The sequence below is a fragment of the Oncorhynchus tshawytscha genome, linkage group LG02 (assembly GCF_018296145.1).
Source record: "Oncorhynchus tshawytscha isolate Ot180627B linkage group LG02, Otsh_v2.0, whole genome shotgun sequence".
Classification (NCBI taxonomy): Eukaryota; Metazoa; Chordata; class Actinopteri; order Salmoniformes; family Salmonidae; genus Oncorhynchus; species Oncorhynchus tshawytscha.
Window position 1 is genome coordinate 11,936,733 of NC_056430.1, and position 15,718 is coordinate 11,952,450.

Sequence of the window (15,718 nt, forward strand, 5' to 3'; positions counted from 1 at the left end):
AGCTTTGAACTTTGCCCCCTGCAGTTCTAGTCATTAGGATACTCATCCAAACCACTAATGATTACTTATCTTCCTCCAAGTCTTCAACATGACCAAACTTTAGTCATGTAGTTTCTTCAGTGCAGTAGTTACTTTTGAATGTCAGTGGTGTACTAACAGATACCAGTGTAAAATGTTGTGAAGACCGCTAACTAGTGTGTAATAACCACAAATACCACTCCAATAGTATTGTCTTGCATCAGATCGCATGACAGCCTGCCCTCACTGTCGGTTGAGGAACGGGTGTCGCACACGAGTGAGGCCACCTGTCTGGAAGAGAATGCCCCCATGATGTAACAGTCAGAGAGAACTGTTTCAGAGGCAGCCTGAGGTCATCGACCACAGACTTACTACATTAACATGAGTGAAGGCTCAGAAGTGGTGTTGATTGAGTAAAGCCCAGCTAGTTGATAGGCAATATAAACTCCGATACAAGGACTCCTTTCCAATAATTCATGTAGACAGTAGATAATAAAACATAGTAATAATAAAAATGTTCCAGAGTAATATTTGCCGATCGTGTGTAATGACGTTTCTTCAGTCCTGGTCCTTTCCCCAACCTGGGCTCGAACCATGGACCCTCTGAACATAGACAACTTTCACCCACCAAGCATTGGGTACCCCACACCCCTAAATTAGCAGGCATTTGACACATCGACAACAGATGCTTTACTGGAATATAGAAAATACTATACAGCATCCTAACAATTACAAGTCAGCCATTTTTAAAATGTTCATTTTTTATTAAGTACAGAAAAGAGGCTCGATTTAGCAGTAAACAATCAAAGGCAGAGGAGGAGGAAGAGGCAAGGGGCGGTCAGGGGAAAGAGAGAAGGGAGAGAGGCTTGTAGAAAAAGAGCAACAGGTGAGGGGGGGAGCCTTCAAAGCCTTATTCCAGCCTCATTATTACAATCCACGATTTAGTTTCTCTTTGATGCAGTTAAAACAGCAGACCACTGCAAGCGGGGCAACATCAGTATGAAAATATGCTTTAAAATGAAGCAAAAAAACTAGCAAATGCGTCTCATGGCATCAGTTGACATCCTAAACGACGCAGACATGTTCCTTCCCAAGTGGCACCCTATTCCCTATATAGTGCACCACTTTTGAACTGGGCCCTTAAGAATCTGGTCAAAAGTAGTGCACTATGTAGGGAATAGGGTGCCATTTGGGACGTAGGCAGCATCCTCAACGGTGTAAACGTACACTGTTGAAACAGCAGCTGTTCTGTAGAGGGAAAGCAGAGAACCAAGGTCAACGTTTTGAGCACAGATATGTACAACACAGGGGTCCGTTCAAAATGGCACCCTGTTCCTAACTTTATAGGGAACAGGGTGGACATTTTTGGAAGGCAACCATGACCTTCTGAATAGAAAATAAAAATGGGATGTTCTTCAATCAGATACAGTAGTACTCCCATTCTGATTATATTGTGAAAGTGGAAACTTCTCATGATATTGTATCACACCACCTAGCTAACACCCAAATATTTTATTTTATTTTCTTTCTGAGGCAAACCTTGTCTGGAACGTTAAACACCACAGGAGAGAACATATGAAACATGGTTATTCAGTAGCATTAGTCATGGTCTGTGGACCCATGCAGGTAACAGAAAGTAGAAAATTACATTTGGTTCATGGTACTATCCCCACATTGTAATAGCACTTCGCACAAAGCTGCTACCTGGAGCGTGACAACGAAGGACAGGGACGATCTTACGGAACCAGACGGTTCCATTCCGTTCAGGAAGTTTCAGTTCATTCACATCGGTTCCCAGTTCAGGAAGATTTCATGGAGAATCCTTAGAATCTATGACAGTCCAAACCTTCTTTATCGTATTCTAGGCAGCTACTCTTCCCCACAAACACAAAATAAAGATCCAAACTAACCTCTATCAATACTGTACATTAAAAAAAAAACTATTCTGATGTGCTAGTCTAGTGGTACAGACAGTTGGTGTTCTGGAGATATGATCCATTGGAGGTCTGTAAGGTTTGATCTTAACTCTGACAGGTGTGTATTCAATCAAACAAGACAAAAAACTAAAAAAAGACAGGATATTCTCAGAACAAAAAGAGTTACCTAGGTGTCATCGTTGGTACAGAGAGAAAAGACATTGATACTCAAGTGATATCCAGTCAGTTGAAACAAGGAACCAAATAACAGACGAACAGATAAGAGTTCTACTGGATTATACCTAGGACACGAGGGTGTTCAGCAGTGTGTGTGTGTTGAACCACTAGGTGGAGATGCAGTCATAGTGAAAGCCCTGGCTCTCCGTTGAGGTGTGTGTTTACGTATGTTTGAATGTGTGTTTATGTACATGTCTGTCTGTATGTACTGCATATGTGCTGCTTGTGGCTGTGGTAGCGCCGGGGATCCTCTAGGGGGCGATCCATGCGTGTCGGAGGCACTCCGCAGCCGTGGCTCTCTTCTCTGGTACCAGGTCTAACATTGGGAGCAGGAAGCTGGAGAAGGTAGCTGCCTCCTCTTTAGACCACTCATACTTCTCTACCAACACCTCCAACAGACCCCACGGCTTCAGCTTGGTGATGTGCCGGAGGTCCCCTACACAGAGAGAGGGAGTTAACTCCACACATACCGCGGAAAGACACCCTCACACGTAGACAAGGCTCAACTTTAAATCAAATCAAACTGGATTTGTCACATGCGCCGAATACAACGCAGGTAAGAAAATATTTACAAAAATATAGTAAAAAACATAAAACAAATAATTTAAAGAGCAACATTAAAATAACAATAGCAAGATACAGGGGGGTACCAGTACAGTGTCAATGTGGGGGCACTGGTTAGTTGAGGTAAAATGTACATGTCGGTACAGTATTTAAAGTGACTATAGATAATAAACAGAGTAGCTGCAGCGTAAAAATGGGGGGGGGGGATTAGCTGTTCGGGAGTCTTATGACTTAGGGGTAGAAGCTGTTAAAAAGCCTTCTGGACCTAGACTTGGTGCTCCGGTACCGCTTGCCGTGCAGTAGCAGAGAGAACAGTCTATGGACTAGGGTGGCTGGAGTCGTTGACAATTTTATGGGCCTTCCTCTGACACCGCCTGGTATAGAGGTCCTGGATGGCAGGAAGCTTGGCACCAGTGATGTACTGGGCCATACGCACTACCCTCTGTAGTGCCTTGCGGTCGGAGGCCAAGCAGTTGTCATAGCAGGCAGTGATGCAACAAGTCAGGATGCTCTCGATGGTGCAGCTGTAGAACCTTTTGAGGATCTGAGGACCCATGCCAAATCTTTTCAGTTTCCTGAGGGGGAATAGGTTTGGTTGTGACCTCTTCATGACCGTCTTGGTGTGTTTGGACCATGATAGTTTGTTGTTGATGTGGACACCAAGGAACTTGAAGCTCTCAACCTGCTCCATTACAGCCCCGTTGATGAGAATGGGGGCGTGGCTCAGTCCTCCTTTTCCTGTAGTCCACAATCATCTCCTTTGTCTTGATCAAGTTAAGAGAGAGGTTGTTGTCCTGGCACCACAAGGTCAGGTCTCTGACCTCCTCCCTATAGGCTGTCTCACCGTTGTCGGTGATCAGGCCTACCACTGTTGTGTCATCGGCAAACTTAATGGTGTTGGAGTCGTGCCTGGCCATGCAGTCGTGAGTGAACAGGGAGTAAAATATGGGACTGAGCGAGAAAGTTACCTATGCAAAGACCTTGTATAGGAAAGAGCAAAAAGACAGAAAAACATCACACACACTAACAGACACACACAAACACAGTAAGAAACAGCAGATGTAACGTTTGTTTACCTTTCTTGGTGAAGAATTCCTTGGAGTATTTTCCTGCTAGGATCAGCTTCCTAGGAACTTTACCCAGCAGCTCAATGATCAGCGCTATGTGGTCTACACACAGGATGAAGAGAGGGAGAGGAGGAGTGAATAAGACAACACAGACATCCAGAATCCTCCTCAGGGAGACAGCAGCAGGATGACATGGGATGCCAGTGTGTAAAGTAGGGCCCTGTGTTTTGTGCAAATATGACATGCTTGGATCCATTTTTTATTATCTAACTGACCCCTTTTCTTTTTATGTCAGACTGTCCTGCACCTCAGACAATTGCTTTTCGTTTTGGGGTAATTTTCACTTCTTGATTAAGCTTAAAATACAGGATAAAATCTTGCTATGTCACATAAATCGCTCAAAACACACGGTCCCTAAGTTTGAGGTACATAATATGACAAGACTCTTAAAGGCGCAATCTGTAAGATTTAAATAAGAAGGGGAGGGGTGGAACATGCCTTCATCTCTGGTGTAGTCCTGTCCAGAGTGAGGCTCAAACAGGTAGTCCCCTGTAGCCAGCTCAAAGGCCTGGTTAAAACACACAGTCACAACGGTTCATATAAAACACACAGTCACAACGGTTCATATAAAACACACTGTATAAACACAGTCAAAATAACTTGTCCTTGTACCATTACTGTCCTGTCCTCTGTGTTTTCCCTCCATAACATCTCACATTCCTTTGTGGTTTAACTGCCTTCTGAATGTCAGCACACTCCTCCTGCCCTTCAAGGACGGCTGATCTCCTGTGTGTGTGTCCTTCAGGGAACGCTCTCCTTTATGCGGCTGTGTATGTAACTAATGAACTAGACCATAGCCAGCCCTTATTGTTGTTTTGAAACGCTCAGTCATACCAGACAGGGTAGACTGATGACTAGCCAGCCGGGCAGCTCAATACAAGCCCATATCAAAGTACTGTCTGCTAGGCTAGTTAGACTTACTGAGGCTATACATTTAGTGAGGTGTTTCAAGTTCCTGGGGGACCTCCTTAGGGAACTAACCCATTTATTAAACATGCTTGTATTTGGAAGTTGTAACAGGCATTCATTTTTTGTGGTGCAGTGAAATGACTTAGTCAACATCATACAGCCCATCTGACCTGCGTTATTTCTAACAGATGAAAAACACAAACATTCCACGTTCATTTCAACTGACAGGAACACGGAAACATTCCACGTTCATTTCAACTGACGGGAACACGGAGACGGGAACACGGAAACATTCCACGTTCATTTCAACTGACGGGAACACAGAAACATTCCACGTTCATTTCAACTGACAGGAACACGGAAACATTCCACGTTCATTTCAACTGACGGGAACACAGAAACATTCCACGTTCATTTCAACTGACAGGAACACAGAAACATTCCACGTTCATTTCAACTGACAGGAACACGGAAACATTCCACGTTCATTTCAACTGACAGGAACACAGAAACATTCCACGTTCATTTCAACTGACGGGAACACAGAAACATTCCACGTTCATTTCAACTGACAGGAACACAGAAACATTCCACGTTCATTTCAACTGACGGGGAACACAGAAACATTCCACGTTTTCAACTGGGTTGAACACAGGAAACATTGTGTTCATTTCACCCACAGGAACACAGTACATTCGTTCATTTCAACTGAGCCCGCTCCCATCAACACCTCCAGAGAACGGTACTGGCGAGTTTGTATGTCATCTGTAAAGTGTTTGTGCTGAGGGATGGAGAGAGAGAAAAGGACAGAGAGATAAAGGGTTCACTGATCTGAAATGACTGGCGTTAGTAAAACTGTTTGTTATTCAGTCATTAGTTTCATCATCTGGAGTTGATGAGAAGTGAAACTTCCTGATTAATAATTAAAACCTCAGGATCAAAACCTTTTTCTTTTCAATTTTGGCCTAAAAAACAACATTCCAAATCTAAGTGCCTGTAGCTCAGGAACCAGAAACATTCCAGGATATGCTGATTCATGATACCACTTGAAAGGAAACATTTGAAGTTCATTTCAAATGACAAACTAACACAGACAGGCAGGTTTTGGGGTGCATTTAAATGTTTCTAAACAGTCTGGTCCAGTGTGTGTGTCCAGGTTGGTCTAGGGTGGTCTAGGGTGGTCCAGGTGGTCAGGGTGGTCCAGGGTGGTCTAGGGTGGTCCAGGGTGGTCTAGGGTGGTCCAGGGTGGTCCAGTGGTCTAGGGTGGTCAGGGTGGTGTAAAGGGTGTTTGTGGTCTGAGGGTGGTCTAGGGTGGTCCAGTGGTAAAGGGTAGTCCAGTGGTCTGTGGTCTAGGGACAGTGGTCTAGGGTGGCAGGGTGGTCCAGTAGTAAAACTGTTTGTTATTCAGTCATTAGTTTCATCATCTGGGTTCCAGTGGTCTAGGTGGTGAAACTAGGGTTCCTGATTAATAGGGTGGTCCAGTTAGGGTGGTCCAAAGTGGCCTAGGTGGTCCAGTGGCCCCCTCCCCCCATGTTACAAGCATTTCAGCTACAGTGGCATTAACATCTGGCTGGTCCAGTGTGTATGTGACAAATAAAATTTGATTTGATTTGAGGATCAAAACCTTTTTTCTTTTCAATTTTGGCCTAAAAACAACATACCCAAATCTAGGTGCCTGTAGCTCAGGACTTGAAGCAAGGATATGCTGATTCATGATACCACTTGAAAGGAAACACTTTGAAGTTTGTGGAAATGTGAAACTAATGTAGGTAGGAAGTATTGAAGGGTGCATTTAAATGTTTCTAAACAGTCTGGTCCAGGGTGGTCCAGGTTGGTCTAGGGTGGTCTAGGGTGGTCCAGGGTGGTCCAGGGTGGTCTAGGGTGGTCTAGGGTGGTCTAGGGTGGTCTAGGGTGGTCCAGGGTGGTCTAGGGTGGTCCAGTGGGGGTGGTCTAGGGTGGTCCAGTGGTCTAGGGTGGGTGGTCCAGTGGGGTGGTCCAGTGGCCTAGGGTGGTCCAGTGGCCTAGGGTGGTCCAGTGGGGTGGTCCAGGGTGGTCTAGGGGGTGGTCCAGGGTGGTCCAGTGGCCTAGGGTGGTCCAGTGGCCTAGGGTGGTCCAGGGTGGTCCAGTGGTCCTAGGGTGGTCCACGGTGGTCCAGTGGTCCAGGGTGGTCCAGTGGCCTAGGGTGGTCCAGTGGTCCAGGGTGGTCCAGGGTGGTCTAGGGGTCCAGGTGGTCCAGTGGCCTAGGGTGGTGGTCCAGTGGTCTAGGGTGGTCCAGTGGTCTAGGGTGGTCCAGTGGTGGCCTAGTGGTCCCTAGGGTGGTCCAGTGGCCTAGGGTGGTCCAGTGGCCTAGGGTGGTCCAGTGGCCTAGGGTGGTCCAGTGGCCTAGGGTGGTCCAGTGGTCTAGGGTGGTCCAGTGGCCTAGGGTGGTGGTCCAGGGTGGTCCAGTGGTCTAGGTGGTCCAGTGGGGTGGTCCAGTGGCCTAGGGTGGTCCACGGTGGTCCAGTGGCCTAGGGTGGTCCAGTGGTCTAGGGTGGTCCAGTGGCCTAGGGTGGTCCAGTCCAGGGTGGTCCAGTGGCCTAGGGTGGTCCAGTGGCCTAGGGTGGTCCAGTGGCCTAGGGTGGTCCAGTGGCCTAGGGTGGTCCAGTGGCCTAGGGTGGTCCAGTGGCCTAGTGGTGGTCCAGTGGTCACGGTGGTCCAGTGGATGGTCCAGGGTGTTCCCAGGGTGGCCTAGTGGTCTAGGGTGGTCCAGTGGCCTAGGGTGGTCCAGGGTGGTCTAGGGTGGTCCAGGGTGGTCCCTAGGGTGGTCCAGTGGCCTAGGGTGGTCCAGTGGTCTAGGGTGGTCCAGTGGTCTAGGGTGGTCCAGTGGTCTAGGGTGGTCCAGTGGTCCAGGGTGGTCCAGTGGTCTAGGGTGGTCCAGTGGCCTAGGGTGGTCCAGTGGTCTCAGGGTGGTCCAGTGGTGGCCTAGGGTGGTCCAGTGGCCTAGGGTGGTCCAGTGGCCTAGGGTGGCCCAGTGGCCCAGGGTGGTCCAGTGGTCTAGGGTGGTCCAGGGTGGTCCAGTGGTCTAGGGTGGTCCAGTGATCCAGGGTGGTCCAGTGGTGTAGGGTGTCCAGTCCAGTGGTCTAGGGTGGTCTAGGGTGGTCTAGGGTGGTCCAGTGGTCCAGTGGTGGTCCAGTGGTCTAATGGTCCAGTGGTCTAGGGTGGTCCAGTGGTCTCCAGGGTGGTCTAGGGTGGTCCAGGGTGGTCCAGGTGGCCTAGGGTGGTCCAGTGGCCAGGGTGGTCCAGTGGCCTAGGGTGGTCCAGGGTGGTCCAGTGGCCTAGGGTGGTCCAGTGGTCTAGGGTGGTCCAGGTCCAGTGGCCTAGGGTGGTCCAGTGGCCTAGGGTGGTCCAGGGTGGTCCAGTGGTCCAGGGTGGTCCAGTGGTCCAGGGTGGTCCAGTGGTCCAGGGTGGTCCAGTGGCCTAGGGTGGTCCAGTGGTCTAGGGTGGTCCAGTGGCCTAGGGTCCAGTGTCCAGGGTGGTCCAGTGGCCTAGGGTGGTCCAGTCCAGTGGTCTAGGTGGGGGGTCCAGGGTGGTCTAGGGTGGTCCAGTGGTCTAGGGTGGTGGTCCAGTGGCCTAGGGTGGTCCAGGGTGGTCCAGTCTCCAGTGGCCTAGGGTGGTCCAGTGGCCTAGGGTGGTCTAGGGTGGTCCAGTGGTCTAGGGTGGTCCAGTGGCCTAGGGTGGTCCAGTGGTCTAGGGTGGTCCAGGGTGGTCCAGTGGCCCAGTGGCCTAGGGTGGTCCAGTGGCCTAGGGTGGTCCAGGGTGGTCCAGGGTGGTGGCCTAGGGTCTGGTCCAGTGGTCTAGGGTGGTGGCCTAGGGTGGGGTCCAGTGGCCTAGGGTGGGTGGTCTAGGGTGGTGGTCTAGGGTGGTCCAGGGTGGTCTAGGGTGGTCCAGTGGCCTCCAGGGTGGTCCAGTGGTCTAGGGTGGTCCAGGGTGGTCTAGGGTGGTCCAGTGGTCTAGGGTGGTCCAGTGGTCTAGGTGGTCCTAGGGTGGTCCAGTGGCCTAGGGTGGTCCAGTGGCCTAGGGTGGTCCAGTGGTCTAGGGTGGTCTAGGGTGGTCCAGGGTGGTCTAGGGTGGTCCAGTGGCCTAGGGTGGTCCAGTGGCCTAGGGTGGTCCAGTGGCCTAGGGTGGTCCAGTGGTCTAAGCCACTGCCTCCAGAACATACACCACTGCAGAATGGGTGCCAAGTCAACCCACCACTATTACAACACCATCTTTCAGAATGTCTGATGTACTCACCACCCAGCAGGCGTTCCCCAGGTCAGCGATTTTGATCTGGATCTTGTCTGCATTGAGAGGTTCCAGAGGGTTGACCAACAGACTACCTGCTGCTACTTTATCTAGAGACGAGAGAGAGAGAGAGAGAGAACGAGAGATGGACAAGGAGAGAGAGGAACACAATGCATTAGCCAAGACAACATACCTACATGACCAAAAGTAAGTGGACAGCTGCTCGTCAAACATCTCATTCCAAAATCCTGGGCATTAATATGGAGTTGTTCCCCCCTTTGCTGCCATAACAGCCTCCACTCTTCTGGGAAGGTTTTCCACTAGATGTTGGAACATTGCTGCTATAACAGCCTCAGCTCTTCTGGGAAGGTTTTCCACTAGATGTTGGAACATTGCTGTTATAACAGCCTCAGCTCTTCTGGGAAGGCTTTCCACTAGATGTTGGAACATTGCTGCAGGGACTTTCTTCCATTCAGCCACAAGAGCATTAGTGAGGTCGGGCCCTGATGTTGGGTGATTAGGCCTGGCTTGCAGTCGGCGAGCCAATTCCTCCCAAAGCTGTTCGATGGGGTTGAGGTCAGGGCTCTGTGCAGGCCAGTCAAGTTCCTCCACACCAATCTTGACAAAACATTTCTCTACGGACCTCGCTTTGTGCAAGGGGCGGCAGGTAGCCTAGTGGTTAGAGCGTTGGACTAGTAACCAAAAGGTTGCAAGATCGAATCCCTGACAAGGTAAAAATCTGCCCTTCTTTCCCTGAACAAGGCAGTTAACCCACTGTTCCTATGGCGTCATTGAAAAAAAATCATTTGTTCTTAACTGACTTGTTAAATAAAAGGTAAAATAAAAAAATGAATTGTCATTGCCTTTCCCAAACTTGCCACAAAGTTGGAAGCACAGAATCGTCTAGAATGTCAAGATTTCCCTTCACTGGAACTAAGGGACCTAGCCGGAACCATGAAAACCAGCCCCAGACCATGACTCCTCCTCCACCTAACTTTACAGTTGGCACTTTGCATTGTGGCAGGTAGCGTTCCCCTGGCATCCGCCAAACCCAGATTAGTCCGTAGGACTTCCAGATGGTGAAGCGTGATTTATCACTCCTGAGAACGCGTTTCCATGTAGCTCACAACGAACAGTTCTTGTGCTGACGTTGCTTCCAGAGGCGGTTTGGAATTCGGTAGTGAATGTTGCAACAGAGTACAGACGATTTTTACTCGCTTCAGCACTCGGTGGTTCTGTTCTGTGACAGAACACTTCTCAGTTCCTATGCTTCCTGGCTGATGTTTTGGTCACTTTTGAATGCTGGCGGTGCTTTCACTCTAGTGGTAGCATGAGACGGAGTCTACAACCCACACAAGTGGCTCAGGTAGTGCAGCTCATCCAGGATGGCACATCAATGCGAGCTGTGGCAAGAAGGTTTGCTGTGTCTGTCAGCGTAGTGTCCAGAGCATGGAGGCGCTACCAGGAGACAGGCCAGTACATCAGGAGACGTGGAGGAGGCCGTAGGAGGGCAACAACCCAGCAGCAGGACCGCTACCTCCGACTTTGTGCAAGGAGGAGCAGGAGGAGCACTGCCAGAGCCCCGCAAAATGACCTCCAGCAGGCCACAAATGTGCATGTGTCTGCTCAAACGGTCAGAAACAGACTCCATGAGGGCCCGTCGAGAACGTTCTGCTGCCTGCAACATCCTCCATCATGACCGGTTTGGCGGTGGGTCAGTCATGGTGTGGGGTGGGATTTCTTTCCTCCGTGTGCTCGCCAGAGGTAGCCTGACTGCCATTAGGTACCGAGATGAGATCCTCAGACCCCTTGTGAGACCATATGCTGGTGCGGTTGGCCCTGGGTTCCTCCTAATGCAAGACAATGCTAGACCTCATGTGGCTGGAGTGTGTCAGCTGTTCCTGCAAGAGGAAGGCATTGATGCTATGGACTGGCCCGCCCGTTCCCCAGACCTGAATCCAACTGTGCACATCTGGGATATCATGTCTCGCTCCATCCACCAACAGACTGCACCACAGACTGTCCAGGAGTTGGCGGATGCTTTAGTCCAGGTCTGGGAGGAGATCCCTCAGGAGACCATCCGCCACCTCATCAGGAGCATGCCCAGGCGTTGTAGGGAGGTCATACAGGCACGTGGAGGCCACACACACTACTGAGCCTCATTTTGAATTGTTTTAAGGACATTACATCAAAGTTGGATCAGCCTGTAGTGTGGTTTTCCACTTTCATTTTGAGTGACTCCAAATTCAGACCTCCATGGGTTGATAAATTTGATTGATAATTTTTGTGTGATTTTGTTGTCAGCACATTCAACTATGTAACGAAAAAAATAACTTAAGAATATTTCATTCATTCAGATCTAGGATGTTATTTTAGTGTTCCCTTTATTTTTTTGAGCACTATATATATAATATATATATATATATATATAGTTTATTGTGCTGTCCACAAAAAGTCCCTGTGAAGAGAGGAAAGAGAGGAGGAAAACGAAGAGGAGATTGAAAGAGTACCGAAGAGGTGATATTAGAAGCACTTAGGAGGTTAGTGGGGAGACTAACATACCACCTCGCCTACAGATACCACTACAGATAACACTAGACAACACTACAGACAACACTACAGACAACACTACAGACAACACTACAGACAACACTACAGATAACACTACAGATAACACTACAGATACCACTACAGATAACACTAGACAACACTACAGACAACACTACAGACAACACTACAGATAACACTACAGACAACACTACAGACAACACTACAGACAACACTACAGACAACACTACAGACAACACTACAGACAACACTACAGATACCACTACAGATAACACTAGACAACACTACAGACAACACTACAGACAACACTACAGACAACACTACAGACAACACTACAGACAACACTACAGATAACACTACAGACAACACTACAGACAACACTACAGACAACACTACAGACAACACTACAGACAACACTACAGACAACACTACAGATACCACTACAGATAACACTAGACAACACTACAGACAACACTACAGATAACACTACAGACAACACTACAGACAACACTACAGACAACACTACAGATAACACTACACAACTATCTCACAGCCACAGACTGTTAAACAGACAACACTAACAGACAACACTACAGACAACACTGTCAGATACACTGACAGATAACACAGACAACACTACAGACAACACTACAGAAACCACTAAGATAATCACTAGCCACTTTAAACAACTACCTTATACAGACAACACTACATTGACATCTCAGACAACATACGTTGATACTGTACTCTATATCAGACTGCACTACAGACAACATGTATCACTAGCCACTTTAACTATGACCACTACAGTTTACCATACAGATAACACTATGACAACACTACAGACATCATCTACAGATCTTACCACTAGACAACTCTGTAGACATCACTCATTCAGATACCATGTACAGATTCTTTATCCCACTACAGACAGACAGTACAGACATTGTTACAGATAACACTAGACAACACTGCAGACAACACTACAGACAACATTTACAGACAACACTACAGACATTAACATCAGATAACCATGTGTATGTGACAAACTAACAGACAACATTTACAGACAACACTACAGATAACACTACAGATAACACTACAGATAACACTACAGACAACACTACAGACAACACTACAGACAACACTACAGACAACACTAGACAACACTACAGACAACACTACAGACAACACTAGATACCACTACAGATACCACTACAGATACCACTGCGCCCACAGACAACACTACAGATACCACCACACCCACAGATAACACTACAGATACCACTACAGATACCACCGCGCCCACAGGTACCGCCACGCCTACAGACAACACTACAGATACCACTACAGATACCACTGCGCCCACAGACAACACTACAGATACCACTACAGACGCCCACAGATAACACTACAGATACCACCACGCCTACAGACAACACTACAGATACCACCACAGATACCTACAGACGCCACAGACAACACTACAGATACCACTACAGATACCACCGCGCCCACAGACAACACTACAGATACCAACGCCTACAGATAACACTACAGATACCACGCCTACAGACAACACTACAGATACCACCGCGCCCACAGATAACACTACAGATACCACCACGCCTACAGACAACACTACAGATACCACCGCGCCTACAGACAACACTACAGATACCGCCACGCCTACAGACAACACTACAGATACCGCCACGCCTACAGACAACACTACAGATACCACCACGCCTACAGACAACACTACAGATACCACCGCGCCTACAGATAACACTACAGATACCACCGCGCCTACAGACAACACTACAGATACCACCACGCCTACAGACAACACTACAGATACCACCGCGCCTACAGACAACACTACAGATACCACCACGCCTACAGACAACACTACAGATTAGAGGTAGACCGATTAATCGGAATGGCCGATTTCAAGTTTTCATAACAATCGAAAATCTGTATTTTTGGGCGCCAATTTCCGGTTATTTAAAAGAAAAAATATATATATTTTATACCTTTTATTTGACTAGGCAAGTCAGTTAAGAACACATTCTTATTTTCAATGACGGCCTGGGAACAGTGGGTTAACTACCTTGTTCAGGGGCAGAACGACAGATTTTCACCTTGTCAGCTCAGCACAGTTAACTAGTCCAACGCTCTAACCATTGCTCTCCACGAGTAGCCTGCCTGTTACGCGAATGCAGTAGAAACCAAGGTAAATTTCTAGCTAGCATTAAACTTATCTTATATAAACAATCAATCATAATCACTAGTTATAACTATTAATCCAGTTTAGCAGACAATATTAACCAGGTGAAATTGTGTCATTTCTCTTGCGTTCTTGGCACGCAGAGTCAGGGTATATGCAACAGCTTGGGCTGCCTGGCTCATTGAGAACTAATTTGCCAAAATTTGACATAATTATGACATACATTAAAGGTTGTGCAATGTAACAGCAATATTTAGACTTCTGGATGCCACCCCGTTAGATAAAATACCGAACGGTTCCGTATTTCACTGAAATAATAAACGTTTTGTTTTCGAAATGATAGTTTCCGGATTCGACCATATTAATGACCAAAGGCTCGTATTTCTGTGAGTTATTATGTTATAATTAAGTCTATGATTTGATAGAGCAGTCTGACTGAGCAGCAGCAGGCCCGTAATCATTAATTCAAACAGCACTTTCGTGCGTTTTGCCAGCAGCTCTTCACAAGCACAGCGCTGTTTATGACTTCAAGCCTATCAGCCTGATGGCTGGTGTAACCAATGTGAAATGGCTAGCTAGTTAGCCACGCCTACAGATACCACCACAGATACCACTACAGATACCACCACAGATACCACCACAGATACCACCACAGATACCACTACAGATACCACCACAGATACCACCACAGATACCACTACAGATACCACCACAGATACCACCACAGATACCACTACAGATACCACCACAGATACCACTACAGATACCACCACAGATACCACCACAGATACCACCACAGATACCACCACAGATACCACCACAGATACCACCACAGATACCACCACAGATACCACCACAGATACCACTACAGATACCACCACAGATACCGCCACAGATACCGCCACAGATACCGCCACAGATACCGCCACAGATACCACCACAGATACCACCACAGATACCACCACAGATACCACCACACCATCAGCTGGAGTGTATTCAGTGAGGTGAAACATTCAGAATGTCGCAGAAAGACACGTAAGGAGTAGATCTGACGATCATTTAATCTACATGTTAGGAGAGACGTGTGATCTACATGACACCTCTGTTCCATCTGAATGTTCTGGAACGCTACGGCTTCCTGATGAAGTACCCAGCAAAGTGCCACTTCACCACCACTAACCGTTCCTTTCCTCCTCCTCCTCCTCTTCATCCTCTATACCAGGCATCACCTCAGTCTCCATCTCGCTCTCCTTCCCCTGCTCTCTCTCTTGTTTACCGTCTGTACCAGGATCGTGTGGGTCACCGGGACCTTTGCCGTTGTACTCTGGGTAAGTTGCATTGACCGGCAGGTCACTACCCTCCGTGCTGGCGTTGAGGTTGTTGGCTTTCTGTTGGTCCTCTTCGTCTTTCTCCTCTTCTTCCTCAGTCCTCTGTACCTCCTGGCTTGCAGTGTCTTCCTCTGCGTGGCCGTTGCAGGTCACCTCCATCCTGCTCTCCTCCTCCTCCTGCTTCTCTTCCGGTTTATCTGGACCTGGGTCAATGCAACAGATCAGTCAGTCAGTCACACGAATAGCAATCGATACACTGCCGTGATCGCCAAACGGAAGAAAACGGCCTGAAACAGGGAAGGGACTACGTCAACTTATGCAAGAACTGGCAGAAATGTTTTGCTGTAGCGTGTCCTAATGTACACGATCCAGGTCACCAACTCTGGTCCCATGATATATGGTTAAAATAAACATATGATATATGGTTAAAATAAACATATGCCTTTCAGTTCCTTTAAAAAAGGAAACAGAATCTAATAGAGGTCCGCAGCATCGTTCTGATCTAGATTAAAGGTGAAGCACAGTCCCCTGGGTGGGTTTACCTGCTGTGAAATCATT

The 15,718-nt window shown here is 47.9% G+C and overlaps 1 protein-coding gene across 1 annotated transcript in view; it reads right to left on the reverse strand.

The window, feature by feature from the left end:
• Window positions 1-759: 759 nt before the first annotated feature.
• LOC112263150 (SRSF protein kinase 1) overlaps window positions 760-15,718 on the reverse strand; it is a 39,327-nt gene continuing 24,368 nt past the window's right edge. The window contains exons 9-15 of the mRNA XM_042305011.1: window positions 15,703-15,718; window positions 15,013-15,363; window positions 9,044-9,144; window positions 5,448-5,552; window positions 4,301-4,397; window positions 3,812-3,904; window positions 760-2,607 (exon numbers count right to left, since the gene is read on the reverse strand). The exon at window positions 15,703-15,718 is cut by the window's right edge and continues 183 nt beyond it. Coding sequence (XP_042160945.1) covers window positions 2,423-2,607; window positions 3,812-3,904; window positions 4,301-4,397; window positions 5,448-5,552; window positions 9,044-9,144; window positions 15,013-15,363; window positions 15,703-15,718 — 948 coding nt within the window. The 3' untranslated portion in view covers window positions 760-2,422. The remainder of the gene's footprint in view (window positions 2,608-3,811; window positions 3,905-4,300; window positions 4,398-5,447; window positions 5,553-9,043; window positions 9,145-15,012; window positions 15,364-15,702) is intronic.